Source organism: Python bivittatus, unplaced genomic scaffold (genome assembly GCF_059951505.1).
Source record: "Python bivittatus isolate LINGU-HERP-01145 unplaced genomic scaffold, Pbiv_v1 ctg000400_np1212, whole genome shotgun sequence".
Lineage (NCBI taxonomy): Eukaryota > Metazoa > Chordata > Lepidosauria > Squamata > Pythonidae > Python > Python bivittatus.
The window spans coordinates 3,266,576-3,294,029 of record NW_028277073.1 but is presented as its reverse complement, the minus strand read 5'-3'; the positions used below and the strand labels follow the sequence as shown (position 1 = coordinate 3,294,029).

Here is a 27,454-nt window from a genome sequence, read left to right as displayed (position 1 = left end):
AACCCACAGCTCCTGGGAGCAGAAGGAAGTGTGAAATCATGTATATTAGGAGTCTGCAATGCTTTGGATTTAGTTTCAAAAAAGGTTTGTAGCGGTGCAAATGTAGCACCTGTCAGCAGCTGTTTAAAGCAGCTGTGTATTTTCCTTGGCTGCCTTTTGCAGCTGTGTGATCCTAATGACAGATGGAGTTGCTTTAAAGAGTTGAGATAGCTGTTTGATTAGTGGCCCTGAACACTTGGAAGCAAATTTTGGAAACTGAAGCTGAAGCACTGTACAGTCCTAGTATTTATCTGTGTATTGATATATCCTGTCTTATTCCAATAATTCTGCATTACAGGCAGCAATTGTCCTATTATAAGAGGCTGCACTTTTAATAAAAACTACACAATCACATAAAAGAAAATAGCAAAAGATCTGACGTTTGCAGAAGCTGAAATCAGTATTCCTGCTGCTGTCAAAAGTGGGCAGTCCTTGAAAAAAGTACATCTAAGATCAGTTTGTTCATTGCAGCATGATTCTTTAACTTGTGAAATCTTTCCCCATCAATGACTAAAAGATCCAGCAACTTCCATGAGACCTGTTTTTATTATTTTAGGGACATATGTGATATTACCTTAAAAAGTAACATTCACAGGGTAATTTACAAAGACTGGCGGTATCTGGGGACAAGAATGGTAGTATGCTCCATCTATTCTTTCTTTTATGTCTAGCCTCTCAGATTAAGCCTGAAAACAGGAAGCATGTCTAGGAAATGTAGCTATTCAGTGTCCTCATCCAATACAATTGCAAACCAATAGATTTAAATAGCATTTAAGTATTTTAAAAGCCTGGAGGAATAGAGAGTTATCACTTGATATTGAAAGCATCAATATAAAAAGTATAGCATCAGTGTTACCTTGTTCCTATGAATATGGAATGCAAAATATTGATCATGGGTTGACAACAGAGGAGAACTTTAATGTGAAGTTATTTATCCATAGATTGTTCAGAATGATTTTCAGACTTTCTTTTAATATACAAAGAGGAGGGAAGGGCCTTGTTTCCTACCATTATCTTAAAAATTTCCTACCTTGAAAATGGGAGTAAACTAACCTTCCTTAACTTGGTGCTGGAATAACAACTCCCAATACTTGCAATCCCTCACCCCAACCGTTAGCCAGGCTGAAATAGGTAGATGGTAGGGTTAACCAGCACAGTCACGTAGTGAAATAACATCATGAAAATAGCTAAGGAAAACCTACTATGTTCTATTTTTTTCACTTAGGGTATTTTCCCCCAACCTTAATTCCTTTAGAAGGTTTAGGACCTCAACACCCACTAGCCCTAGATAGAATGACCAGCGGTCAGGAACAAAGGGAGTTGTAGTCTAGGATCATTTAGAACAGAGGATGTAACTCGGTAGGCCTGAAGGCTTCACCACATTTTCCAAGCATATTGAGGGTTACAATTCAGGGATAGAACATAAACTAGGCCTGATTTGTGTAGAAGATTTAAAAGGTAAAATGGATTCCTTAAGCTTCAGTTAGACTTAAAATATCCATTTTGGTCTGCAAGAGGGATGCTTAAAGTCTGCATGAGACTTACAGGTTGTATGTTTGCACTTCTGATGTAGAAGGACTCCAGACTAAACCCAAACTTCTATTTTAGTTGTCACTGATTAATACAATGAATATGAAGCTGATCTTCCTGAAATGGATTCATCTTTTTTATTCTATGCAAAACTATGTTTATCTGTTGGTCTGACGTGGCTAATTTGATGTAATCTGAATAGGAATGTTCAATCTTGCTTGATTTTTGTTGTTATTGATTTTTAAAAATGAAGGTTAAAGAGATCCCAAAACAGGGGAAAACATTCAAACATGAGGATGATTGGCATGAATATGCTGGCAATGTCTTTGTGAATTTTGTCCCTTCTCCTTTTATGAGCTTGAAGTGAAATTAAATATTAAAATAAAAATAGCAAGAAAGCATAGTAAAACTATGAGTCAGTAGGAGAAGACAGAAACAGAAACTGGCTCATTCACCACAATAAATGACTAGACACTGTTAAAAAAATGTGAACTGCAAATAGTACTAGATATAAATTATAGTATACTATCTCAGTTATAATAAAGAAGCAGCTAGTATGATCTACTTAAGGAAGAATTTCCATAGTTAGGCTGCAGTTCAGAAAAGGCTCAGCTCTTTCAATGAGAAGACCAAAGTATGGTTTTATTTCCTTATTAATAGTATTTTTACACTGTTCATATCACCAGACTCTAGATGGTGTACAGAAACACTTAAAAACTGTACTAAAAATCATAAAAGCTATCTCCCAAGCAAAATAAAATAACACCCCAGCATATAGCATATAGCTCTCAAACACACATAAAACAAGGACCAGTGGCTGCCCAGTCATAATCAATCTTTGAAAACTGACTTTTTTCAGAGTATTATGAAATGTCAGTAACAAGGGTGCCAGGTGCACCTTGGGGTGGTGAGGGGTAGAGGTTAAGTTGTTCCAAAAAATTAGAGAAGGCGTGCCTTATGGTCTGTGACCTTATCTCCTGAGAAGGCAGAACCTTGAGTAGGCCCTCTCTAGATGATGTAAGAAAGCCAATTTGGTGTAGAGGTTAAGACATTGGATTAGAAACTGGGAGATTATATGACTTCTAGTCCTACCTTAGGCACAAAAGCCAGCCTTTGGGCCTGTCATCTTCTCTCAGTCCTAGGAATAAGTCCTGACAAGCATGGCTGAAAATTTTGGCAAGAAAACTGCATGGACTTGTTTCTGCAGTGACCAGGAGTCTGGGTTGCCTTGATAGACCGTAACAACAACAGCAGATAACCTAACAGAAGACAGTACCTAATATACCCCTAAACCACAATATAAAGGAATTTGAATGTAATAACCAGCACTTTAAATTGGATCTGGAAGCCTATGAGTAATACTAATCAGTGCTATATTTTGCTATGAGCAGTCTGGCTACTGTATTCTGTACCAACTGTAGATTTCAAAGGCACCCCCATGGAAAGTATGTTGTAATAATCAAGCTGCATAATGATAAGGGCCTGAGTCACCATAACCAGGGCTTCCAGACCAAGGTACAACTGTACTTGGCACACTAGTCTAAGCTTGGCAAAGGTTCTCCTTGACACAGTCTCTACCTGCTGTTCTTCAATCCAGAAAAACCCTCAAGTAACTGTCCTCTGTGGGAGCACAACCCTATATGAAGCTATCATTGGAGCTGATGTTTCTAGATTGCCCAGATGTTTATGGATGACCATTGTCTATGTCTTCCTAGAGTTTAATCTGAGCTTGTTTTATATTCCTTTTAATTTGTTTCCTAGAACTTGGTTGCCTTGGATCCTCTTACTGTAAATAAAGACCAGATAAGGCCATCACTTGAAAAACGTTTAGAGGGAATTATCAGTGGAGCTGCTTTATTAGCAGATTCTTCCTGTACCCGTGATCTTCACCGTGAGCGCATCATCACTGAGTGTAACGCCATTCGCCAAGCTCTTCAAGACCTTCTTTCGGAGTACATGAATAATGTAAGTTGGTGACTGTTCCACTTTTTTATTTAAATCTGTGTATTTTCTGCAGTGTCTCCTAGGTAAAGTTAATCCAATAGTTATTGGCATCCTTTATATTTATTTAGTACTGATTTTCAAACAATTCTTGTCATTTTGCATATATGAAGAGATGGCAAATGAATTGAAAAGTCCTGTTGTTATGCAATTATGCAACTTCCATAAGTTGGAGAAGAAAAATTTCTGGATCAAATATAATAGAATATAGAGTAACATGTGCAGAGACTGCGCACAGAACAATGATAGGGATCACCTTCCCATTTCCAGCTTTCATCCAGATCATTACTGGAATATGGATTCAAATACATTTCAAGGAAGATAATGCAGAAAGGAAGAAAGTTTCTATTCCTACCATTTACTGTAATGGGGGAGTTATTTAGATAAGTATGTGTGCTAAGGAGCTTGTATAGGAGGAAGGTGTCAGGATTCATCCATCATCCATGGGTGCCCCACATGTACAGCTGTAGGTATGGGGCTCCGTTCTGAAGTCCAATGGACAGATGACCCTCGGAGCAGGATTAGCCACTGTAACGCTACCCCTCCTGGTCACTTATTCTCTGTGTAGTCCTTCAGATCTGAAAATGCCTGGAGTGAGTTAGATTGGAATAATTTCTATAATCCCTTCTGCAGGGCTTTGCAATCACATTTTGACAAAAAGTCAGCAGAACAGGAGACAAATCATTTTACTTTAGCCTGCTAGTTTTCATTAAAAGTTATAAAGAAGATCTCTGGCATTATTTTCTTTTTTCTCTTCAAGTCAGTCTTGACTCCTGGCAAGTATATGGATATGTCCATGCAGTGTTCTAGGCAGCATTTTTCATTTAAAGTAAAATACAGTAAAATGAGGTAAGAATAATGCAGCACTCTAATGCTTCGTGCAATACTCTGGTCTACACAATACTGCCAGTAATCCAAATTGATTTTCCATTTGTAAAGCATGAATTCTGCAGGCTACAAATGCAAACTTAGCAACAGCATGTTTTGCTTTAGAGTCTTTATTTGCCAGGAGTTTTCCATAAAAATCATCTGATCGCCCGGAAAATGGCCTAAGAATTGATTAGAAGCTCACAAGACCTCTCTGTTTAGACGTGACAATATAGCAACCCAGGTTCCAGCGATTCACTGTTGTCAGATTGACCGGGGCAAGTCCTCCCTGCATACAGAGGATTCTGAAACTTGTTCTCCGCTATAGCTAATGGCAAGACGTGGAACAACGTAAAGGCTCTGTGGAATTTATTTATTGCGAGCTGGTTGAGATCCTGGGCTGGCTTGAAACAGATTTTAACTAGGTCCCTCTGGTATTCTAGCTGGTAGTTTGCTGTATTCTATTTGCAGTTCTGTATCAAGGATCCTTGGCCTAAGAGCAGTCATAGCCTGATCTTGTCCCGGTGCCAGCAGAGCCTCTCGTGGAAAACCAGCATTCTGAGCTTGGTCTCCAATTTGCTGTTTCCAGGTAGATTGGAATTTCTCTAGCAAGATAAGAGAGGTCCAGCTGAAGTGCTGAAGGTTCATCTTTAGCCAGCCATTGACAATATTTAGCCGTGCTTTTGTCTCAACCCTCAGCAGCCTTGCCTCCAGCCATAAGGCTACGCTAGGGCTATGTATTTTGCTAGCTGGAGCAGCTTTTGTAAGAAATTAATTTGTACATATGGGAGCTGGGCCAATGGTTCAGCCTCAGAAAGTGGCAGGAAACTGAGATAAACTAGGGACCTCTCGCATGCTAGCTGGGGAATTCTGGGAGTTGAAGTTTTTCTTTTTTAATTGATTTGCAATAAGTAATCTTTGCAAAAGTGGGATAGTCCCCTTATGACCCTTCTCAGTCTTACTGGTGTCTGCAATAGGATTACCCCATCATCTGCGTAAAACAGTCTCGATATGGACCTGTTTGCCAGTTTCAGGGGATAGCTCTCTTTATTTAAACCACTATGTTCTTGTATATTAATGAGATATATTTCTATTTAAAGAACACATTCACTATTTACTCCCATATACTGCCCTTTGTATTCAGAGATGATGGGATTTATTATTAACACAGTTGGGTGAATTTCATAGACACTGATTATTTACTTTAATAATGTACAAATGCTATGTATTTTTCAAAATTTTACTTTAATGTTTACTTATGAGAAATGACAGATGGAGAATTAGGTATTCAGTACAGTTTTCTAGGCAAACAATTTGGTTTGCTTCTTCACATAGGGAAATCCTCATAGAAAACGGAGATCTGGCAAGTTAGAAATGAGGCCTTGTGGGTTTATTGTATCTGATGTAGGTATTGAAAGTCCTGTACTGTTGTTTAGTTTCAAGATACTAGAAAACTCATGTCTCATATTCCCATGTTACTTATTGTAACCTGGTCTAATGCCATTTACTTTGATTTAAAGTATTAAATGAGCTTTGGCTGCTCTTCTGCATGTCAATTCCTATGTCTTTGATGAAGCTCACATGTGAAAAGCTTACAACACAGAACACATAAAGTAAAATCCAATGAACTCATCATAGAGGAAAAGCTGCATGAATCAAGGAAGCAGTGTCCTTTTGAGTGAACAATGCATTGCACTGCTGATCTCATTATGCTGCTGCACACCCAAGATTCAAGTGCATTAGTCCTAAAATGTTCTCCTGAATTAGCATAATGGTCCCAAGTGTCAACATTAACCACAGATGGTGTTTTGTGCAGAAGCAAAATACATTCTGAAATTACACATTGCTGTAGAATTATTGTAACCCTACTTCCATTTATCTAGTGACCTCCAGCTGTGTTGGACTAAACTTTTATTATTATTCCCAGCCAGCCTCCTCCAACATATTTATGGATCATATGATGGCATTTAAACCTTTAAACGATATCTAACATATATTTAGATGCTATTTGTGTAAAAGGTGATGGATAATCCAGAATTATAAATGAACATAGTTGATTAGCATTAAGAAGAGATCATCGAATCATTTTAGGGTTAACACCCTGCAATATTTCAGGGTTGATCTAATCTCCATTTTCTTATAGCCTCACAATTTTATTACAGAACACATTTCCTAACGAAGGGCAATATAGTGTTAAAGATATTCAGTATGTTTTTGTATTTTAGAAATAATATTAGATATCCTTGTACAAAATGAACAAGTACATTGGATGTCACTAGGGCTGAGCCTGGGAACTGAACTTTGCATGATTTAAACTGCCAATGTTCTGTTTTGTTTTGTTCCATTTTTTGTTTTTATTTAGAGCAAGAAAATCTGATCCTTTTGCCCCTCTTAGCACTCCCTATACAACAAGCAAATTAAAAAAGGCTCCATATATTAAACCGAGTCCTGCAGCCCAGTATAAAGAAATATGGAATTATATCTCCTGTTATATCCAAGTGTATCATCATTCCTCCTGAGAACCTTTCTAGAGGTATGGGAATTGATATCTAAATAGTGAAAATCATGTGAAGCTATTTGTAGGCTTATATAGAAGAAGCTATGAAGAAATAGCATGTTAGGAATCCCTATGATACAATTCTGAACATTATGAAGGAGAACATTTAGCTATATAATCACAAGGTATACCTTAATAGTTCATTTAGGAATATTTCTTCTCTTCCCCTTGGATAACTAGAGCTTGCTTAGCAGAACTTGTTCCAGCAAATATATTAAACTAGTGCTGAGTTACTGCACTGCAGATAATATCGTAGCTGAAACTAAACCCTAAATAAAATGGCTTGCAATGATAAACCCATTTCATTTTATTTTTATTTATTGGATTTATAATCTTCCCTTGAACACTGAAAGTGCCTAACAATGGCTAAAATACAACAACGAAAACTAAAACCAGGGTTAAAATTAATAATAATTCAAACTGAAGGCCTGATGAAAGAGATGCATCTTGGTTGCTGTTGTAAAGGCAGAGAGAGCAATGATTAAACACAATTTCTTTGGGACTGGATGTCATAGTTTGGGAGCAATGTGAATGAAAACTCTCCTGTGGATCTTAAAGGGCAGATGGATTTGTAGCAAGAAAAGGACTCCCTGAGAAAATGGACTGTAGGCTACCCTCTAGTGCCCATCTGATCCCACTTCTATCATCATGTAGTAGAAACCCTAGGATGGATTTTTTTTTTAGTTTGTCTGTTTTTTCCTTTCCTTTCCTTTTTCTGGTTCCTATCATTTTTTTAAAGTTTCAGGATTGTTGTTAAGGATTGCTTCATTTAATTTGTTATTTTCATGTACCTTGGTATTTTGCTTATATTTTGCATTCTTCTAAAATAAAGATTTATTTTAAAAAAGAATAAAAATATGGAATGGTACACATTTTTTTAACATTATGCAATATATCAAACTGAGGAATGTAAACAATTATTTTTATACTAGAGAAGTATACATTGAATTTATGTCATATATAACATGGCTATTAATGGATAAAACTGAATTTGAAATGAAGTAAGATTAATGTAATTTACAGTATTAAACCAGTCCTCATTCTCAAACTGGTGTTCTTATGAAGTGCATATATAAACGGAAAGTAACCATCTATCAGTTATAGATGCTTTGAGTTTATTCCAAAGGATTTCTCTGGAGATGGAGTCAAAAGCCTGCTTGAGCTCTACAAATAGGGCAAAAAGGGCTGACTTAGGCAGCTGAGTATATTTTTCAATCAATTGAGAGTCCTTGACCTTTGAATCAACCTGCCCAAAATTCTACCTGTTCCTTCAGTAGGATGTCTGTCCCTCTAGCCAGTCTAAGATTTTCCAATAAAGGTGTCTGGCATAGATCTAACTAATTATGCTAACCAGGATCATTGGGTGGGAATTGGCTGGATGGACCATCTTTCCCTTCCAGATAATTATGGCTGTGCCTCAGTCTCTAGGAATAGAGATTGTATTATTGATGAAAGTGAAAAATGTAGCCAACACTAGAGCCCACCTCTCAGAGTAGGTTTGTATCAGTTCAGGGGTACTTTTCTGGGTTTTAATTGCCTAATTAGTTTATGTACTTCAGCAGCTGAAACTGGAGGTCTCTCTAGCAGAGGCTGTTCCTCTTAATCAACCTCAGCATTTTGTAAGTTCTCCCCTCCATATTAAAGCTTGAAAATGAAAATAACATACCCAATTGTTACAGGGATATGACATTCCAGGGGAGCTGGGGAGCTTTTAATCCTCTTGCAGCTAAGTGCAATACTTAGCAGGATCTTTTGCATGGGCTGCTGTTACCAGCTGTGTTGGAATTTCATGCACCACCTCCCTCTTTATAGTAGTAACGAAGAATAAAAATGTTTGAATGACTTCTAGGTATCCTTGAATTCTTCAATCCTCTATGAGGTGACGTCTCTTTCATGGCTGTGCTGTTATCATTATAGGAAATTCCACAAAGATTGGGATTGTGTTTATATGCTTTGAATTTGACAAAGTTTGCAGAAAAGTGACTCTTTGAGGCAGCGCCAGCTAGTAAATAAAACTTCTTCAAAAGTGAGACTAAAAGTCACAGTACACTAATTAGTATTAAATTATTTTTATGGTTACCCTCTACCAATCATTCATATTTTATCTTTAAGCTGATTTTCCACTCTCAGTGACTATATAACGAAGTCATATGGGTATAAGTCTTGCTTTTTTCCTTCTACAGAAACATACAGTTGGTTACCAGCCCCATCAGCCAGGTGGGAAATAATAGCTTTATTTCTTATCAGCCCAGCCTCTCCTGCTCTTGTCTGAGTCCTTTTCTCTGTGCTGTTCTTCCTCCAGGAGAGTTTCCCACCTCCCCTTAGATGGAGAATAGGATGTGGGAGGGTGCAGGCAGCATTAATGTTGGGGATCTAGGGGAGGCGGGCTGTGGCTGCTTCAGTTCTGTCTGCAGTGATTCAAGTAGAACTGCTCCTTGTTTTATTTTTAGAAGTAATTGCTTGTAAAAATTCAGTGTGACATTTATTTCACTCAAGTCACCTTAACATTCAAACATGTGAAGTTATAGAATTAGAATTTAAGCTACATGCTGCTCATAAATGAAGTGATATTTAAAAACTTATATATGGGGGTGAAAAAAATTGAGAAAGGAAATTAAAGGTTTTCCCTTCTGTTCTTTGCTAAATGGTTCTAAGCCAACAATTTCAGTATTAATTGGTTACTTATTTGAGGGCTACACAAGAATAATATAGGATCATGGATCCGGAGAAGATGATTCAGTACAATAGTCAGTAGTTCATATTTAATATACTTGAATGCACCCAGAATTATTAGTCTGTTAAAGACTTTCTCCCAGGAAGTCTTCAACCAATTAATATTTTATTTCCATAAATCTTGATTATGGTAATAATCCAACATTGCAAATATAATTAGGATGCCATTATATTTTTTAATTCACAAGAAAGACTTTTCCGTGTGTTCTATCTTAAGTTACTGTAAGACTGTTACAAATTAACTGGAGTTTTACATTTACATAGTTTACTTTTTAAAGTTGTTTATATATCTGTATATACGCACGCACACACACAAAATACTGTGGAGCAAATTAATGCACTTTTGATGTTTAGCGTATGCTAATGAAGCAGTGCCCCTTCATGGATCACTGCCTTGTCGTGGCGAAGGGGCTTGCGTAACTCAGTGAAGCCATGAGCTATACCGTGCAGGGCCACCCAAGACGGACAGGTCATGACAGAGAGTTCTGACAAAATGTGGTCCACTGGAGAAGGAAATGGCAACCCACTCCAGTATCCTTGCCAAGAAAACCCCATGGACAATGTTAAAAGGCTAAAAGATATGACGCCGGAGGATGAGCCCCTCAGGTCGGAAGGTGTCCAATATGCTACTGGGGAAGAGCGGAGGGCAATTCCAAGTAGCTCCAGAAAGAGTGAAGTGGCTGGGCCAAAGCCGAAAGGACGTTCAGCTGTGGATGTATCTGGAAGCGAAAAGAAGGTCCGATGCTGTAAAGAACAATATTGTATAGGTACCTGGAATGTAAGATCTATGAACCAAGGCAAGCTGGATGTGGTCAAACATGAGATGACAAGATTGAACGTCGACATCTTGGGAATCAGCGAACTGAAATGGACGGGAATGGGTGAATTTAATTTGGGTGACCATTATATCTACTACTGTGGGCAAGAAACCCTTAGAAGAAATGGAGTTGCACTCATAGTGAATAAGAGAGTGGGAAAGGCAGTAATGGGGTACAACCTCAAAAACGACAGAATGATCTCAGTGCGTATCCAAGGCAAACCATTCAATATCACAGTCATCCAAGTCTATGCCCCATCCACTGATGCTGAAGAAGCTGAAGTTGACCACTTCTATGAAGACCTACAACACCTTCTAGAACTAGCACCAAAAAGATGTCCTTTTCATCATAGGGGATTGGAATGCTAAAGTAGGAAGTCAAGGAGTAATCGGAATAACAGGCAAATTTGGCCTTGGAGTACAAAATGAAGCAGGGCAAAGGCTAATAGAGTTCTGTCAAGAGAACAAGCTAGTCATAGCAAACACTCTTTTCCAACAACACAAGAGACGACTCTACACATGGACATCACCAGATGGTCAATACCGAAACCAGATTGATTATATACTTTGCAGCCAAAGATGGAGAAGCTCTATACAGACAGCAAAAACAAGACCAGGAGCTGACTGTGGCTCAGATCATGAGCTTCTTACTGCAAAATTTAGGCTTAAATTGAAGAATGTAGGGAAAACCACTAGACCACTCAGGTATGACTTAGATCATATTCCTTGTGAGTACACAGTGAAGGTGATGAATAGATTTAGAGGATTAGATTTGGTAGACAGAGTGCCTGAAGAACTATGGACGGAGGTCCGTAACATTGTACAGGAGGCAGCAACTAAAACCATCCCAAAGAAAAAGAAATGCAAGAAAGCAAAATGGCTGTCTGATGAGGCTTTACAAATAGCTGTGGAAAGAAGGAATGCGAAAAGCAAGGGTGAAAGGGAAAGATATAAGCAACTGAATGCAGATTTCCAGAGAATAGCCAGGAGAGATAAGAAGGCCTTCTTAAATGAACAATGCAAAGAAATTGAGGAAAACAATAGAATGGGGAAGACTAGAGATCTCTACAAGAAAATTGGAGATATGAAAGGAACGTTTAGTGCAAAGATGGGCATGATAAAGGACAAAAAAGGCAGGGACCTAACAGAAGCAGAAGAGATTAAGAAGAGGTGGCAAGAATACACAGAAGAACTATACAAGAAAGATCTTAATGTCCCTGATGTCCACGCTGGTGTGATCACTGACCTTGAGCCAGACATCCTAGAGAGTGAAGTCAAGTGGGCCTTAGGAAGCATTGCTAACAACAAAGCTAGTGGAGATGACAGTATTCCAGCTGAGTTATTTAAAATAGTAAAAGATGATGGTGTTAAAGTGCTGCACTCAATATGCCAGCAAGTTTGGAAAACGCAACAGTGGCCATGGGATTGGAAAAGGTCAGTTTACGTTCCAATTCCAAAGAAGGGCAACGCCAAAGAATGCTCAAACTATCGCACAATTGCACTCATTTCACATGCTAGCAAGGTTATGCTCAAAATCCTACAAGCTAGGCTTCAGCAATACATGAACCGAGAACTACCGGATGTACAAGCTGGGTTTCGAAGAGGCAGAGGAACTAGAGATCAAATTGCCAACATTCGCTGGATCATGGAGAAAGCACGAGAGTTCCAGAAAAATATCTACTTCTGCTTCATTGACTATGCAAAAGCCTTTGATTGTGTGGATCACAACAAACTGTGGCAAATTCTTAAAGAGATGGGAATACCAGACCACCTTACCTGTCTCCTGAGAAATCTGTATGCGGGCCAAGAAGCAACAGTTAGAACCGGTCATGGAACAACCGATTGGTTCAAAATAGGGAAAGGTGTACGACAAGGCTGTATACTGTCACCCTGCTTATTTAACCTATATGCAGAGTACATCATGAGAAATGCCAGGCTGGAAGAATCACAAGCCGGAATTAAGATTGCAGGGAGAATCATCAACAACCTCAGATATGCGGACGATACCACCCTAATGGCAGAAAGTGAAGAAGAACTAAAGAGCCTCTTGATGAGGGTGAAAGAGGAGAGTGCAAAAGCTGGCTTAAAACTCAACATTAAAAAAACTAAGATCATGGCATCTGGACCCATCAATTCCTGGCAAATAGAAGGGGTAGAAATGGAAGCAGTAACAGACTTCATTTATTTGGGCTCCAAGATCACCGCAGATGGAGACTGCAGCCATGAAATTAAAAGACGCTTGCTCCTTGGGAGGAAAGCTATGGCAAGCCTAGACAGCATATTAAAAAGCAGAGACGTCACCTTGCCGACAAAGATCCGCATAGTCAAAGCTATGGTTTTTCCAGTAGTAATGTATGGCTGTGAGAGCTGGACCATAAAAAGGCCGAGCGCCGAAGAATTGATGCCTTTGAACTGTGGTGCTGGAGAAGACTCTTGAGAGTCCCCTGGACTGCTAGGAGGTCAAACCAGTCAATCTTAAAGGAAATCAACCCTGATTGCTCATTGGAAGGATCGATAATGAAGCTCAAGCTCAGATATTTTGGCCACCTAATGCGAAGAGAGATCTCTTTGGAGAAGACCCTGATGCTGGGAAAGATTGAAGGCAAAAGGAGAAGAGGACGGCAGAGGATGAGATGGTTAGATAGCATCACTGAAGCAATGAGCATGAAACTGAGCAAACTCAGGGAGGCAGTGAAGGACAGGAAGGCCTGGCGCAATATGGTTCATGGGGTCACGAAGAGTCGGACACGACTTAACGACTAAACAACAACAACAACAACAAATGAAGCAGTGAAGGTTTAGAAGTAACTTTATCCAATGCTTGATACTGATTTATTCAAAAATAGGAGCAAATAATATAATTCTCCATTTAAATTTCTCTTTAGCCATCCATCCCAAACATTAGAAGTTCCCAAAATAATCTAGATTAACAAATTAACAAAACAGCAATTATTAATATATCTGCAATGAGAAAAGCCTGTTAGAACAGAAAGATTTTTTAGATTAGATAGGAAAAAAAGGTTATTGGATTGGAGGCTATCCCCTTTTCAATGGTAAGAGACAACCTTTAAACAATGTCATTGTAACCATTTAGAGTTTTATGATAATAATCAGGAGTTTGACTTGTTTCATGGGAAAAATCTGACAATTGTCATTGCCTTATCTGAAGACGATTCTTCAAAAGATGAGTCAGATGACCCCAAATCTCTTTCTGTTCCTGTTAAGCCAGGCTTTAGCATAGGAACTGTGCTAGAATCTCCAGCAGCTCATAGTCAGTCTTGTTTGATTGACTTATTGATGATCGACTTTGTGATTACTCTTCTGTGTGTCTCTGTGGGTAGAGTAATCCCTTTCAGATTTGTCCTTGGACAATAGAGCTGTTTTTGCTGCATCCTAATCCTAATTTAGGAGGGACAACTTTGACCAGCTGGACTGTCTGGGCATCCTTCTGAGATAGCTCCAATAGAGCACAAATGACTTTCTTCAATTTGAATATGACTGTCAGAAAACCAGGAACTCAAAGATTTCTTTTCAAAATTGATAGCTTTGTCTACTTTTACTTGAAGAGTGCAGAGTTCAGCACTGAAAGTGGAATGTATCTAATCCTGTAGGTTTTTAAGTAAATTTACCACGCTGCAAGGCATTTCAGGCTATAGCTCAGATATCATGGTAGTCTCTTGATTGTGCATTCTGCTATTTTGCACAGTTGTAGGTCTTGCCATGAATGAGAGCTGAAAGTCAATAAAAATTCAAGTGCGGGATAAACAAATCATTCCAAAAGCCTATACTTGGACCGTTCAGGGAAATCAAATGTAAAAAGCCTCTTAAAACACATACATCAAGTTATTGTTTTAAACATGACAATAAACCAGAGTTCATGAGTTATGATTAAAAAGTTAGTCATTTCATATTGTAATACTAGCAATACCAATATTCCATATAGTAACTTAATATATTGCTTTTTGATGTTGAGCACTGAGTATTTCTTCAAACCCTGAAGAGCAATTTACTAGAAGCTTATAAGTGCTGTCCTTGATGTTTGAACAAGCTGGGACTATGCAGGAAGAAAAAAGAAGCTTGACCATGAAGCAGATAAAAACAATAAGGTTTCCTGAAACCCACTTCTTTGAAACCATTGTGTACATTTCAAGGCAGCTCCCATTGGGCATTAGTGCATCTATGCATTTCATGTCATGTCTAGTTTGTTCTAAATGAAGCAAATTCATGTTGAATATGAAACATATAATAGCCCTTTTCTCCCTATGTAAATCTTTAATGTTCTTAATTTTAAGCATTTATAAAATAAATCTTTTTCTTATGCAATAGTAAGTATATGGGAGGAGTGCTAATCAGGGTGTGGGAATTAGTGCTGTGTGGTAGCCACTCCTACAAGGACTGAATCTGATGAGGTAGTATCAGCCCTTTGAAGTGGATGAGACTAGAAAAACCAAAGTTAGGAATGCTAATACTATGATAATAAGATTACAATAACAGAATCTTGCAAGTCTGAATAAGCTTTCCCCCACGTTCCCTTTATCTTCATGAAAACTAGGGAGGGTCAAGTCTGAGTTGCTTTCTCAAGTTATATTTCTGCCTTGGACTCAAATTTCTTTTATCTGACCGTTATCTTGGTTGTGGCTCTTCCTCTTGTCCTCAGGATTATTCATACTGCCCATTACAGGTGGGAACAAACAGTTTCAAGGTTAGAGAGAACTGGTCAGTAAATGTATCTTAGCTCTGTCCAAGGCCACCAAGAAATCAGCCAAATATCTGTTAAATCAGCCATTGCATTTGCAGGAAAGATTCTAACCTAATGTTGTTGTTGCTTTTTTTGCTGCCTGGACTGAGCTGCTGTTTATGAGATCAACTACAACAAGCTCCTCTCTTACCCATTGGATGTTTATGTCTAATATTCATCCTGTTCCTTTCCGAGCCTCTCCACAATCTCTTGCAATGTGATTGCCATTCATTTCTGAGGGTCATTTCTGGGGCCTCCTGGACTTCTGACTGACTAAATCAAGGTCCTCTTCTGGTCATTCCCTAGCACTCTTCCTTTTCTTTCTAAGCTTGCCTTAGGCAAGGTATAGCGTGAACTTTTTGGAAAAGTCACTCATACTTACAAATGGGACTTTCTATCTAGATTTGTCTATCTAATTTTGGTTCCAATTGTACTAAAAAAGAAGAGGTAAGTGCTCTCAATTTCTTGTACCAGTGTTCCATGATGGCTGGTGTGGGTCTTCCGGGCTGTGTGGCCGTGGTCTTGAAGTTTTGTTTCCTAACGTTTCGCCAGCACCTGTGACCGGCATCTTCAGAGGGCAGGAGCACAGACAGGAGCAGTTCTCTCTGTGCCCCATGAGTGTTCCATGAGTTAGGAAAACCTTGCATGCTTTATAATCAATCACACATCTTATTTGGTCCATAGCATTCTGCTTTGAACCATACAAACAATTCAATTTTCTAATACCTGCAAACAATTCTCTAACTTTTGTTAACAGATTTATCATTAATTATCCTTTTAAAGCAAACATTAAATAATTATTTCTTATAAAATAAATGTAATTTTCATAATCTTTTGTTCTGCATTTAAAATTTTAGATTTGTGTTTTATCGGTGTTTTTGTATTTTAAATTTTGTAAATTTAAAATTAAAAATTAAACTCTGAGACTGTAAATAAATTATTAACTGATTGATACATATACTGATATAATTTTTAAAAAGGCAGTACTAACATGCAAAGCAAATAAACAATCTGGTTTAAAGAGAGATATAAAACTAATATAAAACTAATAACAGAATTACTATTTATAATATCTGATTATAAGACCTTGGCTCCTTTAGCCATTCAGCTTCTGTACAAGTCTGTAAAACATCAGAGTCAAGAGAATTTTGCAACTTGTTTTTTTATAATAATTTTCATCAAAGTATAAAGATACAAAAATAAAGAATTAATACAAACCAAGAAAAATATAAAAGAGTAAAATGATTTTTTTCAGATTTTTTTAAAAAATAAGGTAGTAAAGAAAAAAAAATGACTTCCCCCTTCATCACAAGTACAATTTCAGTAACTTATCTTCTCTGATACTACCTCAAAAGATCTCTTCTTCCCATATCACATCTGTTATCTATAAACAAATTATTAAAGCCTCATCATTCAGTCCTCATCAGCAAAATTCCATTAAGAATTACCAGAAATAACAACAGATATTTTAACGTCAATCAAATAAACCAACTTTATATTCCTTTTCTTTCCTTTTAACACAGTTTAACATCACTTTCTCTGAAAATACAACAAAATATTTCTTCTTCCCATATCTCATCTCTTGTCTATAAACAAATCTTTAAAGCCTTGTCATTTGGACCTGTTCAGCAAAAACCCATTAAGAGTTACCAGAAACAACAACATATATATTTTAACCTTGATCAAATAAAGCAACTTTATATTTCTTCCCTTTGCTTTTAACAATCTTGATCTTTAATCACTTTAAACAGTGTCCCAGAACTTGATTTTTTTTTTCATTTTCTCTTTGTCTCTTCTCAGAAGCACCTTCAAAACTTTAACAGTCTCTTATTTCAGATTTACAAAAGACAAAATAAGATAGCTTTCTTATTTAAGTTATCCAAGTCATTCTTCTGGTTTGTTATTTGTATATCCCTTTTAAATATTAAGACATCAGCTGTTTTCATTTGTAAATCCAGTGTAACATCTTTTTCCATATCCTCTTGTAACATGTCATTTTTAAATCCACATTCAAATCAGCCTCAGTCTCTGTTTTGTCCAGTAAAAAAATTTTTATAACAGCAGATAAAATAAAAAATAAATAAAAATTTTTATAACAAATTATAAGCAAATAAAATTTTTTTTATAACAGCAGACAAACTTAAGAATAATTTTTAATTGTTCCCAAATATCCTTGAGTTCTTCCAAAGTTAGATTATTTTGCTCCATTCTGTATTAGTGGGTCTTTCTCTTTTAATTATAATCTTTAGTTCTTTCTGGTTCTCTCTAGTGTCCAACCTTCAAAGTCCCGTCTTATGTTTTTTTCTGTGATGGAACGGAATTATGAAGGCCAAGCTCAGGGAGATAAGCAAGTTCTTAGTTCACCGCAAGAGCATGGGAAGTACAAGAGGATGAGGCTGGCACCTCCCTGAGGAATTCACGGTGTTGTGACTGGCTGGCTTGGGAGCTAGGGTTCAGTCTGGGGAGATTCTTTCTAGAGGTTGTAGCTAATAAACACAGCAGAACTGAATTTGCATTGTCTCTTGGAGTTCTTTGGGCTAAACCTGACATTTTTCTAGTCAACAGCATTTTTCCACAAGAAGGTTTCTTATACTTAATTTCAAAATCTTCATATATTTTTAACAGAATTTTAAACAACTCACAGGGAAGATTCTTATAATTAATTTCAAAATCTTATTTCAAATCTATCTGGCCCCTTAGTCCATTTATAACTTTCCAAAAATCAATGTTCTAATCACCCTTTTGATGTTTATTCAAAAATAAAGATTTTTAAAGTTTCATAAAACTTATTTCACCAAGGATTGAAGGAAACTCACCTGATGTAATGAAACTTGTCTTTCTGGAGGTTCTTAATATCAAAAACAAAAACAAAAAAAACTTTAACAAGCAATTTCCAGAAATGATTAAGAAAGGTATGCAAACCCAGTATCCTTCTGAAAAGCACTGATTGCAGTTTGAGTGAAGATGGCATTCCCTTAGCTCCCAGAGCTTTAAACCCACCAGAGACCACTGTTTTACAGTCTTCTCACAAGGAGCTGCTGTCTGGAGCATGTGTGGACAATCCCAAGTCCTCTCCTTGTCCAGAGAGGAATTCTGAAAAGCTGCTCCATTCACTGGCTCCTCATTCCGCTACGCTCATTGGCTCTGCTTTCAGCGGAGTCGTCTTCAGTTCACCATTGCTTCCCTGGAAGTCCAAAATTTGCAACTTGTTAACAATATAGCTGACAACATTAAGTGTTGATGCTTAATGTAGCTTGTCTTCTGCGCTGCATGGTTTAATTAATCTGCAATCTATACTGAAAATCAGTTAATGAAATAGTAAATTAACAATTAGCTAATTATCTAAATTAATTAGATGATGCTTTCAGCTCTTTAAGCCACTGATGTCTGTTGTTAAAAATATGCAGTTAGACAGCAATGATTGGATTCAGAAGAATTTGATCTGCCTCCGTCTGATAGCCAAGGTAGATTGATAGCAGTATTTAAATTCATTTCTGTCTCTTAGCAAACATATTCATCAGCATGACTAGCTATTGTTTCTAAAGGGACATAGGAAACAGAAAGCTTGGCAATGGTACTGATAATCTAAAATTCCATATCCAGTAAAAGTGGATGGAAACTATTTTTACTTCCCTCACCTAAAATTGTTGGGTGTCTGATTTTACTTTTTACAGATTGAGGATTGTAATCCAAAGGTAGACAGGTTTATGTTTTGCTCATACAGACATTAAGTGCCTATTTTAATAGACTAAATGTGGGAGCTAGAAGGCCTTGGGTTAGAAACAAAGTGCCTGACACCAATGCACAGGTGTCAACTTTTCCTGTGAGAGAGAGTTCTCAGTCCATTAGGGTTTGAACCTGGGGACAGATCTATCAATGCATTTTGAGGCTAGCTGGCAATTACTGTTTTCTGCTCTAACTATGATTTTTCTAGGCTTTGTAATAAAACTAGTTTTTATCCTTGAGTCTCTGCTGGGTAGATTTTGAGTCAAGTAACTGGCTCGTTGAGGTCTGATGCTAATGTAAAATATAGAACATTGTTGGAAACATGTATTAAACAACTGGTAATAAATCCTTTTTATTAAAAAAAGAGGAATCTATATGTGTCTTTTGTAATATTTATTCTGGTGATATGCAGTGCAAATTGAAACAGAACAATGTAAAATTCAATAAAACTGCTTAAATCAAGAGGCTATTGAATATCAATTAAAAAAGTAAATTTCCAGTGTTTGAAATACAGCATCCTTCCAATATAATGCATAAAGACTATTACATGCCTGACAAAATGAAAGTATCTTAAAAGTTAAAAGATATACAAAAGATATCAGGGGAGCTTTATAAGCAGGACATCACAGAAAATGAAGGTTTTTCTTTTTTTTTTTCCTGCTGCCAATAATGGAACTCTGAAAAGGCCTAAATGGGAAATCTTAATCTTGGTATTAATTCGGTTCTTAATATTCAGCTATATTAATAGGGGAGAAGGAGTAAAGCATTAAAAGTAAAAACCGACACTTTGAATCTGGCTTGGAAGTGAATTAGTAACCAGTGTAAGATAGTATCCTTTCAATAAGTCCTCCAAGTAAAATTCCTGGCTGCTGAATTTGGAAGTACTGCTTTTTGTCCAATGGTAGTTCAGAGCACAGCTCAGAGCTCTTTACACTAATCTAAAGGAGATATTAATCACTGTGTGTCTTAGTGATGCTAGGTTATCTCTGTTTAGGATGGCTTCCCGTTTTTCAGTTGCCTTCTTAACCTCAGCTGGGAAAAACAAGTCATACCAATCAAGTCACCTGCATCATAAGTGATAGCTGGATCATGTTTAGGTTAGGCAACATTTTTTCCCCAGTAGTGGATCATTATATTATCTTGTGTCATTTACAAAAGGTATTTCAGCAAACGTGTAATGACTATAAGCCCAAGACACAACTAGATACCAGCCAGGACTTTGCCTTGACAAGATAGGAGTTCTATGGAGTCATGAACATCAAGGAGTCCCATAATGGAATAGATGAAGAATATGTGACATCATTACACATAAAATAAGCATTCCTGTACCATGTGATGTGAAGTAAATGTGATACGTTACTTGGTTTTGGCTTAAGTTGTGTGAATGCACCCATTGTCTATAACTCATGGTGTATGCTTAGCATGATGCGTGAACCCAGTCAACTATACGGACCTTAATCTGTACAAATAGGAATTAGAGGGATCTAATTTTACATTCTGAAGCAAAATGCAAATTGAAATGTAGTTCCAAATCTAAATTTGCAAGCCTCTGAATTTTGTAATCCAGTTTGCCAGTAATAATGAAGGCACATTAGGAAAAATATATATTCATAAAATAGTGCACCAAAAGAATTATATTATGCCAAATAAAACTGTGTACTCTAGGCAAAATTGCAAGCCTGGGTACATATGTTTGGAGACGTATGCACAAACATACCTGCAATTTCCCTCTGTGATCTATACCTTGCACTTTTTCTTCATGTCAGAACACACACAGCTTGTTTCTGTAAGCTTTCCACAGAAGAGATGATATGTCAATACCAGTGAATGTATAAAAAAACCCCTTTAACAAGCTTCTTTTTTATTTTTTGAAGCCTTTTCTATTTTTGTTTGCAGTTTTTTTTTTCTATTTTAAATGGCAGCCTGTCACTGTGGGATTTTTTTTGTGTGGGGGGGGAGGATGGAGCTCCTAACTCTCATCTGGTTGCCAAGGAGCATCAGCAGAATAGCTGTATTATTTCTAACCACCCCCACTCAATTGGATGAAATGAGAGGAATCTCTGCCTCTCTCTTCATATAGCCATTTTAGGTTTAGAGAAGTTCAAGAGGGTTGTGATGATTTCTTCTGAACTTGTTTAGCGATGGCATCAGGAATACCAATATGTGACTTTTGCACCAACAATACATGACTTTTGCACCAACAGATTGCAAAATGTCCCCTGCTGACCTAACAAGTGAGATTGCACCCTGAATGAGCTAAAACATTGCATTCCACATTGACGTTGGTCTATGGATATAGCTAGGCAGTTATGTTTAAGTGCTCTCTGCCAGTCCTTGGTGGGCAAACATAAAATGCTCATGCCACAATTATGGGTCATGAAAATGAGCCCAAAGAAAAAAAAATTGAATCAATAAAAAAGTAATAGCTGGTGGCTTCTATATAGGCTATGATTCTGAGATCAAAAAAAGGAAAACCCTTTTTTTCTTAATCCACTTCCAGAAACTATATAAATCTACCCAAATGAAGGGTTCCAGGTTTTTGTTTTTTTTTCTTTAAGAACTTTAGTGTGTATAACACCTATGGCAGTGTTTCTGAACCTTGGGAACTTTAAGAGTTGAAGTCCACACATCTTAAAGTTCCCAGGGTTCAGAAACACTGACCTATGTAGTAAACAGAACTTCATTTAGAAAGGATCTTGGCATGTTACTTCAGTAATGGAAAAACAATAACACTAGATGATCAAGGTTGGTTTTAATTCTATGATTCTGCCTTGCAGCCCTGGGTTGGTTTGGTCATTCAGAATGAGAGACCTTGATGCAGGCGGTCGTAAAATTATTTTCTGCTAACTTAATGGAAGTGAATAGGAGTTGCTACTCCTTTCATTTTAATGGGACCTAAACAAGAGAACCTACTGATGGATTATGTCTATTCCAAGGGCAGAACAATAGAGACAGTACTTTGTGGCATGATCAGATTTTTCTGGCTGAGCTGCATTGTCAGTATTGTGAGAGATAAAATATGAATAACATCATGATTTAGCCTCCAAGGGTATTTACCCAGGGGGCAAGGCTCTATCTTCCAGCTACTGAACCAGTCCTATGCTGCAAATCAGTTCTAGTTCCAGTTCACATGGAACAAAATCAGGAGTGGTGTGGTGCTTTTCAAGGGGCCTTTCCATTCCTACATCAGTGTAGAAAACTAGCAAGTCTTGAATGTTTGTTTTGGACTACTAGCATCTATTTGCAAGTCATAAAGTCCAAGACCAGTTTAACTGCATGTTTTGCTATTGTGTAGAGATTGTGAACATTTGTTTCAGGGCTGTTGACGATGTTGTATATAGAGCTGTCCTAACACTGTTTATTTGCTTAAACAATTTATATGGCTGTACATCTCATAGCAATGATTTTGGGTGATGTATGAGGATTAAAACCAACAATAAAAATAATTAAGATAGTACAAACAAGTGAGTTCCCAGTTTTGATTGCATTTTTTTTTAATAGTCAATCCACAAAATTTGTTCCCCCTGGGTGAGCACATACTGTATGTATGTGTGTGTTTTAAATAAAACTCTTATTGAACACTTTGATAGATTGTCTCCATGATGGTCTGTCCCCAAACAGATCCTTTAGGTCTTCCAAGGGTGCATCCATTGCTGCTGTAATTGAGTCCATCCACCTTGCTGCTGATTGTCCTCTTCTTCTCTTCCCTCCCATCTTTCCCAGCATTATAGACTTTTCCAGAGAGCTAGGTCTTCTCTTTTTCCACCTTTACCTTTATTCTCTGTTACAATAACAATATATATTGGGTTTAACTGCATGGGCTGAACTGTAGAGGAGGTAAGGGCATGGTTGTGAGATTTTTTGGAAATGACTACAGAGTAGCCTTCACCAACTTCATACCTTCCAGAAGACCATGTTCACTGGAGGACATGGGGCCCTTTGGGCAAACTTGCTGTTTAGTGGGGGATTTTGCTTTAAAGCCACTGCTGGTTAGTACCTCTGTAGAAATATAATAGTATATGTACATGATTATTATTACACATAAATCCCACTGATTTTAAGTAGATTTACTTCCAAATGAATATCTTTAGGATTGTGGCTTTGGGTGGGCAGAAGACACATTTAATAACCCCAAGCATGTTAGCAATGATTGAGCCAATGAACTATATAGTTCTTCAGAGATGAGAGGCTGTACTAGGAAATGAAAATCATATGCAGAATATAATGTGCCATTTTAGGTCAGACACCGATTACACTGAAAATGTGTTTTGGCAGAATATGAAAAGAATAATCTTCCATAGGCTGAATTCTCATTTTAGTTTGTATTGACCTGTACTTTTGACTGAGTTTCCAGCAGTGGCTGTTATTTACCCCAAACAAAACACAAAATTCACTATACTGAAAAACACTGCTTAGCAGAAACGTCATAAGGGAAGCATCATTAAGCTTTAAAATTATATTTTAGAAAGCACACTGTAAATAGAAATATTAAAGATTTATGGAATAAAATTAGTGGTAGTTTGTCACTGTACAGCTCTGGGAAATAAATAAGTAGGAGTCAGAATCAATGTCTGTCTCTGTACCTTGTAATTCACTGCTTCTAGTGGGTTCCTAAAAGGTAACCTGACATTGATTAGATGGCTCTGCATGATGAATGTTTCTTGATAAGCTATCTGCCCAAAGAAAAGTGGGTGTAACTTACACAGACACAAAATTGTCCCTGCTCCTTATCATTAAGCACATGCACCTTAGGTGTTTGCTACAGATTATATCAAGGGTCTGTGCATTAATTAAATGGGAAAATGTGTTTTCCATGCCTTACCAAGTGTGTAATGTGAAATTACCAGTATGTCTCCCATTTGGATGGTTAGATCACCAATTAATATGTGATTATAGCATTGCATAGGCTCTCCCTTCCCCACATTCTCACTCTCCACATAATAACCAATTCTCTTTTGAAGCTTCTGACAACTTCCTAGTGTGTCAAATAGGATTTATTTATCAGGAAATAATATTTAAGATCTCTGTGCAAACTATAATCTTCAGCTACTTATATTTGTCTTTCATGTAGGGACAAGGATTGCAGGATTGCAATGGGGAATATGGCAGTTTATTAAATACAGTATGAAAATGACAATATCCTGGTTCTTCTAGGTGACTGCTGAAAAGCAATGCCTTAGGTATGCTTTTATGATTTTATGATTTTAGAATGTAAAATAGCTCTTTTTCTATTTGCAGATAAATGATAAATAATGTCTACTTAAATTGTTGGGTAAAGTGTGCAATAATATTATTACATTTACATTTTTAGATGTGATGCTAAAATCCAAACTCACGAATGTGCTGCGCATCTGTCTTTTGCTGTATGGATAAAGCATTCTGGGATTGCTGGAGTGCAATCTCATTATGAAGCTTTTGAAGAAATATATCATGTCCACCAGGAGGACAGTATTATCAAGCAATCTCTCCTCTTGTTGTTGTTGTTGTTATTACTGTTATGGAAAGGTATACCTACCTTTATAACTACGAAAGCTATATACAGTTGCAATTTTCCCTTGAAGAAAGAAGAGAAAGGTAGTGGTAGTGGTGAAAATGTGGGTAAAGGTCTATAAGCTATGCCAAAACCAGAACCTGAATAGATGGTGGTGACAGCAGAAACCACAGAAAGACTATCCTTGTGTTAGCTGTCTGGTTGATGTTGTTGTGTGGCTGATGGCTGGGGGCTGAAGGTTGGTGGCCAAGACAAATTGGAATGGAGGACAGCTTGGGCTGGCATCTACCTGGAAGGGACCCTTTCTAGACTGGTTTGCTGGAGGCCAGGCCTGTGCTTGCTGGGGGCAGAATCTTATGGAGGCGGCCCATGTGTGTCCTTGCCCTCGCCAACCTTTTCCTTTGGCAGAGGTTCTTGTGGGGGCTATCTGTGGGGGTTTTGCAGAGATGGTCTGCAGGTGGCTTTGTGTCCTCACCCCCACAAATTTCTTTGTTGGTGGGGGCCTTTGAGGAGACTGTCTGCGGAGCTCGTTGGGCAGCGGTGGTCCTGGAGGACCTGAGGAGCCTGCAGAGGAATGAGAGGGCCAAAATGGTGCTTCCTTGACTAGCAGCGGTGGGAGACTGGGCATTTCATGCAAAGGAGTATAGTTGCATGTCTATGACACTGGAGTCTTCACCTGCAGGGGTCTTTCCCCATGGTGGTGGTGTGTGGCCCTGTCAGCCAATGCTGGGAACTGTGAACTGGACCTTGTGCAGTTTTCCAACTGAGTGGCCCCCTGGACCCTGGAGATTGCTTGGCAATGGCTAGGCAGAGAGGTGATAACAGTAGAAGGGCAGGCTACTGTGGATCCCAGCCTTGTGGAGGCCAGCTTGCCTTTTTCTCTTTATGAGGCCTGAAGAGGAGGATGCAATCTCTGGTGACGACTGTCAACAACCTGTCTAGCACCTATTTTTCAAGAACTATGGACTGTGGGTTTCCCACTGAGACACTGATTCTCTCCCCTGGGTGAGAGTGAGGGAAGGGGATTGGTTGGGGTGGGTGTAAATGGTAGGGAACCCTAAACAGCCTGGTGAGAGTGGCTGGGGTGTGTGTGTGACTGTTGTGAGTGGAGAAGGGGGGTGGTCACTGGATATCCTGATGGTGCTGACAGCTATAGTTGAAGTGCCTTGGGGGAGTCAACCTCCTCCCCTCCCTCTTGGGATGGATGGTAGTGAGAATAGGAGGAGACCCCGGCCTTGGGAACTGGAAGGGTTGGACTGGGGGATGTTGGGGCCTTCAAGGCAGATGGGGCAGGACAGAGTATTATGGTTGTAAAAGGCATGGGAAGGTATGGCAGGTGATGGGAGCCGGCTGTTCTTGAGGAATGTGAGCCTGATGACTTTTACTGGTTTTGCATTCTAGTTTCAGCCCCTGTGCCCAGTCAGCAGACCTTCAGTAGCCCTAGCTTTTGACTGCTGCTACTGATTGCCAGGTCAGTCTGTAATAAGACCTCCCTCATCTGTGATCTAATCAGATGAGAGAGCCAACCTGGCATGTATTACCAAGACCTGGCTGGGTCTGGAAAGTGGGGAGAGTGGCCCTTTCAGAAGTGTGCCCAGTGGGGTTTCAGGTGTGGCATCAGCTGAGACTCCAGGGGAGAGGTGGAGGTGTGGTGATTGTCATCCAGGAGTCTCTTAGGGCTTTCAGGGGTGCTGTTCTGCAGGTTGCCGGATGTGAGCCACCATTCATTAAGTTGGGCTCTATGGATTAGTCAGGACTGTTGCTGCTGTATCAGCCTCTCTGCTGTGTAGCAACCTCCCTGCCTGAACTGCTTGGCTCCATTTCCGGGTTGGTGTTGGAGTTCCCCAGACTTATGGTCTTGGGGGACTTCAATCTGCCTTCTCTGGGAGTGGGATCAGAGGTGGCTCAGGAGTTCGTGGCCATCATGACAGCCATGTCCCCCTTCTCTTGGTCAGATCATGACCTGATTATTATGGCAGGATCTATTAGATTGGTCCACCCTCAGCAATTGATGGACCTGGATGGGTTTCAGAGGGAGGTGGGGGGGGGTATTCCTGCTGGTCTGCTGCATGGCCCATCTGAAGCCTTGATTGCTGCTTGGAACACGAGGGCGGCCAAGGCTTTGGATTGAATCGTGCCTATGCAACCTCTCCCCTCTTGTGGATCCTGTCACTCTCCATAGTTCATGGAAGAACTGAGGGAAATGAAACAGGAGAAAAGATGTCTAGAGCATTGCTGATGCTCAACAAGAAACAAATTCAACTGAACATGGGTTAGAGCTGCTATTAAGGCCTACCTTGTGGCAGTAAGGGTGGTGAAGCAACAATACTTCTACATCCTTATTGTGTCCACAGATAGTTGTCCTGCAGCCCTGTTTTGGGTGATACACATCCTCTTGGGTAGAAAGGGCTCGGAGATCCCCTTGCAGGGTCATGAGGAAGAATTTGCTCAGCATCTGTTGGACAAAGTGTCTTGAATTTATTTGCAGTTGGACACTGGCCTTGTTGCAGGTCCTGAGGGAATGCCTGGGGTGGAGCCTTGGCCTGTTATTTGGGAATGGCTTGAACCTGTTGGGCCTGAGGAAGTGGACAGGGCCCTCATGACTGTGAGCTCGGCCACCTGGCTAACTAAAGCTGCCCGGGTGTGTCCTGCGAGTGGGTTCTAGTGGTAGTGAATTCTTCTTTGGGTGAGGGGGGTTTTCCTTTACCACTTAAGGAGGCCTTGGTCCTGCCCCATCCTCAAGAAACCATTGTTGGATCCCACCATACTGGACAACTTTCAGCCAGTGTCTAAGCTTCCCTTTTTAGGTGGTCATGCAACAGCTTCAGAGGATCCTGGATGAAATGGATTATCTGGACCCCTTTCAGTCAGGTTTCAGGCCTGGCTATGGGACAGAAATGGCATTGGTCATGCTTTTAGATTATCTCTGGTGAGAGCAGGATGGGGATAGTGCAT

General features: G+C 38.8%; 1 protein-coding gene across 4 annotated transcripts in view; it reads left to right on the top strand.

Annotated features, from left to right (window-relative positions):
- Positions 1 to 27,454, top strand: part of CTNNA3 (catenin alpha 3) — a 703,663-nt gene that overhangs the window by 155,226 nt on the left and 520,983 nt on the right. For all 4 annotated transcript variants that reach the window (XM_088144299.1, XM_088144300.1, XM_088144298.1 and 1 more), the window contains one exon: positions 3,331 to 3,534. In XM_088144299.1, the coding sequence (XP_088000425.1) occupies positions 3,331 to 3,534 (204 nt within the window). The remainder of the gene's footprint in view (positions 1 to 3,330; positions 3,535 to 27,454) is intronic.